Raw genomic sequence first — 4856 nt, 5'->3', positions numbered from 1 at the left:
TTATGGGGGCGTGCGTTGATTGGGTAATTTCACGTCGGCGTGTGTCACCACGTGATTTAGGGCGTGGCCGGAGCAGATGACCGTTGCTCTGCGCGTAGCTTATGCGGCTGATCAGAACTGCGCTGTTGGTTGTCACTCTCGCGCGGCGAGGGTGCGTTCGAGCGATGGTAAGAAACTATCCCTAATGTCAGGACTTGATGTATAAATGTAGGTTACTTGTTATCCGTCTACGAATCATTTTTCTGAATTTGAAAAATGTTACTACAGCGTCAGCCATGTTTAGCGCTGGGTCACTGACGCAGAATAGTGACTTGTGGGTAAGCGTAAACTAATTTTAGACCGACACGGCGTATTTGAGGCGCATCCATTGAAATCTGTTACCGAAACAATCCTTATCGACAATTAAAGCCGCTCAAATCAACACACCCATGTGATATTGGTTTCACGATGTAAATTTTACTTTTATTTGCTAATTGATTTATTGTCTCGGCAGTTTGGACCGAATGAATATGCGTAGTTAATAATTAAATGTCACTATACCTGCAGGGTGTTTATTTTTTATAAAATTGGCCACAGTGTGCGAATCTATGCTGCCCTCTCTGTACTTCGAAGATCGTGCGTTTTGTCGTCGCGCTACTAATTCAATTTAATGTCTAAGGTGAAGTTGCATCCCCGACTCAGATTAAAAAGGAACCTTCTGCGAGAATTGCGTCAGCTTCTAATGATTTCAAATCAGATTTCGGCTGCTGCGTTTTATATTTGATTTATTTATGCTATTTGTGTAAGGGTAATGTTGCTCACTTTAAATATGTTGTCAGATTTTTATATATATATGTGTGTGTGTGTGTGTGTGTGTGTGTGTGTGTGTGTGTGTGTGTGTATTATATACACACACCATCTGTGTGGTTTATAGATTACACGGCATCATTGAGAGGGTCAGGAGTCAAAGGCTGCAAAGAAAAGGTGAACTGGGATGGCAGTGCAAGGCACACGCAGACACAACCACACAAAATGGGCTATTTAAATTCACTGTTTTGCCTAACTCCATGCTTTTGACGGAGAGGAAACTAGGATTAATGTATACGCAAAGAGCCGGATGTCCAGCCCTGAAGGTGCGACGCGACAGTGCCGGGGAAAGAGTAACTGTTAATTTAGGGAAATATTTTGATAGTCTGTATCTATTTTTAGAGAAGTAATTGTATATTATTTTGCCTTGGAGACACTGAAATGAATTTTGTATGTTGTGTGAATGAGGTTTTCGGTGAACGTTTACCGCCGTCACGTTGCTACAGACTCGAGAGGCTGCAGTTTTATTAAGTAGCAAGTTTGACCTATTAATCAGTAAAGCTATGCATACTTGAGTTTCACCCGTGCAGAGTCCTCTTATTTGTAAGAGAGGAAGCCTTGATAACCAGGGTTATATTCTTGATCTTGTTTACTGCATCCTGCTTTCTTTCCTTCGACCTCTGTAGAACTTCTCTAATCAGTAATGCATGTTTGTTGGCCTTGCACAGTTCTTAAGCTCATGGCAAGCCTTAGACATTTATTTCTCTCCCCCTCAGTCTGCGGAGGCTGAAGACTGGCGCAAGGCCACGTCCATTTACGATTTTTCTGCGAAAGACATCGATGGCAACTTGGAATCCCTGGAGAAATACCGGTGAGTGGCCGCCTTTCTCTTGTCTAAGCAAACTCGCTAGTCTGCATTTGTTAATTTAATCCCATCAGAAGCCCCCCCACCCCTCAAAATGCTCAACAATCAGTGCATATCACTTCTGATCTGCTTGCTCCTAGGTAATAACCTGGAGCCTGTAGTTAAAGGATGCATCTTGAAACATCTGTTATTTGCCTGCTCCACATGTAACCACACAAGCACCCAAACTGACAACTGATGCTGTGGTGTGTTTAGTGAAAGGAATCTTGATCTTTCCTTTTCACCACAGACAAGTGCAGCACAAGCCAAGATCGAATCTTTAGCCAGGCCACCACTGTGAAGGCCACCTGACATTTAAACGGCTCAGTGATTATGCTGGTAGCAGTGAGATAATTGTGAACATGTCTTAATGGGTGGCTGAAGGTGGCTCTTTCATTAAGCTGGATTGATGATTGCTTTGGTTTATTTAGTTTTAATCTGGTGATCAGTGGTGATTGACACATCACAACACACAACAAAATGTCCTCTGCATTTAACCCATATGTGATATGACATAGCAGGAGGCAGCTAATTTTGTGCCCGGGGGGCGGTACCTTGCTTAAGGTAGCTCAGTAGTGCCTTGCTGGTTTACTTATCCTTCTTTAACCCTGCTGCGCTGTTTCTCTCTCCCCCCACAGAGGCTACGTTTGCATCATCACCAATGTCGCCTCCAAATGAGGCAAGACCCCTGTAAACTACACTCAGCTTGCGAAGATGCACGACACGTACGCTGAGCAAGGTTTACGAATCCTGGGTTTTCCCTGCAATCAGTTTGGTAAACAGGTCAGGCCTCAGACACCATTTCTTCATCATGTCACGTAACTTGACTGTGAGCTGGTGACCTTAGTCACATTGACTTAGTTTTATATATATTTTGCAACAGATTTATTAGCATGACTGGTGAAACATTATGCTCGGTGGCATATCACCCCCCCCGATCTTTTTCCAGTCCTTTCTGCTAGTCGACTTAGTGATTTAATTAGATCAAAGTACACAAAATATTGGTGTGTTTAACAGCTGAATGAAGTATTGTGGGATGCCCTTTCGGATGAACAGAATTTAATCACTGGCCGTTAGCCTTTGGGCTCTGTGTGTCTGAATGTTCTGTATAAGTCCCTTATTCCTTTCAGTTGCATGACATTTTGCAATTTCCTAGTGCTGGGTGAATGAAGGACTGTTCTTTTACTTTCCCAAACCTGTGAACTGGGTTTCTGTTCCTCCTGCTGGTACTGTACTTCTCCTGCTTACCTGTTATAGCCTCCAGACTTAGACAAAGGGCATGATAGTTGGGGAGGGGGTGGGGGATTTGTTAATAGTAATTATTTGGTGCATTCTAAGAGGTGTAACACAAGCTCAGCCAACTTAATGGGCTATAATTTCTGTGCAAAGCAACAACTACACACAAACTCAATGTGGTCTCTCCTCAGGAACCAGGAACAGAGGAGGAGATTAAGGAGTTTGCTAAGGGTTACAATGCTAACTTTGACCTCTTCAGCAAGATCGACGTCAATGGGGAGAACGCTCACCCCTTGTGGAAGTGGATGAAGGAGCAGCCACATGGGAAAGGGACACTGGGAAAGTGAGTTTCCTGTATGAGATTATCCCCGAGTCTTTTTTTTTTTGCTCCATAATTTGAATTTTTTTACTTGGCTAGCTTCTCAGGATTGTGATATCAGTTGTGTAATTGTGAATATTACTGTTTGGGGTATGTGGAAAATTTCTGGTAATTCTTGTTTTCCCCTTCACAGCAACATCAAGTGGAATTTCACAAAGGTAACTTTAAAAAAAAAAAAAAAAAAAAAAAAAAAAACTTCATTATGACATTTGTGATGTGACCTAAAATAGTGTGTTCAACTCTAAACTCAGGCAGAGGCTAATTTTTCTACTTGTGAGGTGATGAACGTTTGTTGGCTGGTCAGCGCCTCCCGCCTGCACTACTGTGTACAGATGTCAGTAGCTGCCTGGCATCACACGGCCGGAAAGTTGGGCCAGTTCAGGGAAATTGTGCAACCTCCCCTCATGTAGCGGAAGTTCTGTTCCAACGCCCAGGTTATTAAGCAAGATGGTCGATCCATGAAAATCATTAACCTAGGTGTGACCACGACTGTACTTAGGGCTTCAGTTTCCTATAGCGAGTTCTTTCCCCTTCATGATGTGGTCATTTTTAATATTTTGAACATTCTACGTCAGATTTCTCATTCTGGTATGTCTTGTCAGGCTTATGAAGTTTAAATGGACTTTTTTTATATATATATATATATATATATTACACACACACACACACACACTATATATATACTGTCATCTGTGATTGGTTGCTAACGGAGTTAGTTGTGAAATGAGTGGCAGTACTGCGTGGTGTAACTAGTGACCCCTACTGTCACAAAGGGACTTGTCTGACTGCAATGTGACATGATATTGAAAGGGCAGAGCAACACACGTTCTGTGGCAGCTTCATTTTCTAAGGTAAAGGTGAATGGGTAATTTACACCAGTTGGTTAATAGGCTCAAGATACCAGATCTTATCTTCCAAACCAGACCCCAGGAAAATGAATGCAACTTTTATTTTTTATTTTTTTTTTTTAATTCTCTTCTCCAACCTATATATATTTTTTTTATGTAGTTCCTCATTGACCGTGAAGGCAAAGTTGTGAAGAGATACTCGCCAATGGATGACCCAGTTGTAAGTTGTAACTTCACCTGTAGTGTCCCCAAGGGATTTGTTTCCATAACTATCTTATGCGACTGTAATTATAAAATTATTCATTTTTTAAGCTTGGAACCAGTCAACCACTTGGTTGCCAAGGTAACATGACAATGTACCAATTAGTGTCATTTCCTGTGTTCCTGTTCAGGTGATTGAAAAGGATCTTCCCAAGTATCTGTAGTTTGGCTAGCTTCACTCTCGCACACTGACATCAGCCCTGCCTCTCACATGGCTAGCTGCGAGTGGGCGGTTCTACTCCCAGGCCAGTGACGGCTTGCCCTCAAACCCGCCTGGCGGAATGGGCAGGCCTGATTTATTGTCGTGCACCCCCCACTCTGGGAAGGACCAAACCCCACTTCAGCCAGCCTGTGTGAGAGCAGGGATGCTATTTAAAACAGACTTGATATAATAGCCAAATGTTAGGCATTACAAAAGAAATAAACCGATTCTTTAACCAAA

At 42.5% G+C, this 4856-nt stretch overlaps 1 protein-coding gene across 1 annotated transcript; it reads left to right on the top strand.

Moving 5' to 3' along the window:
- The first annotated feature begins 7 nt into the window (after window positions 1-7).
- Window positions 8-4856, top strand: gpx4b (glutathione peroxidase 4b). Its single transcript, XM_048989033.1, has 7 exons — window positions 8-167; window positions 1563-1657; window positions 2329-2473; window positions 3118-3269; window positions 3439-3463; window positions 4314-4373; window positions 4546-4856. The coding sequence occupies exons 1-7, from the start codon at window positions 102-104 to the stop codon at window positions 4576-4578; spliced, it is 576 nt and encodes a 191-aa protein (XP_048844990.1). The 5' UTR covers window positions 8-101; the 3' UTR covers window positions 4579-4856.

The sequence above is a fragment of the Brienomyrus brachyistius genome, chromosome 21, assembly GCF_023856365.1.
Source record: "Brienomyrus brachyistius isolate T26 chromosome 21, BBRACH_0.4, whole genome shotgun sequence".
NCBI lineage: Eukaryota > Metazoa > Chordata > Actinopteri > Osteoglossiformes > Mormyridae > Brienomyrus > Brienomyrus brachyistius.
Note: the sequence above shows the minus strand (reverse complement) of the source record. Positions and strands in the feature narration are given on the sequence as shown.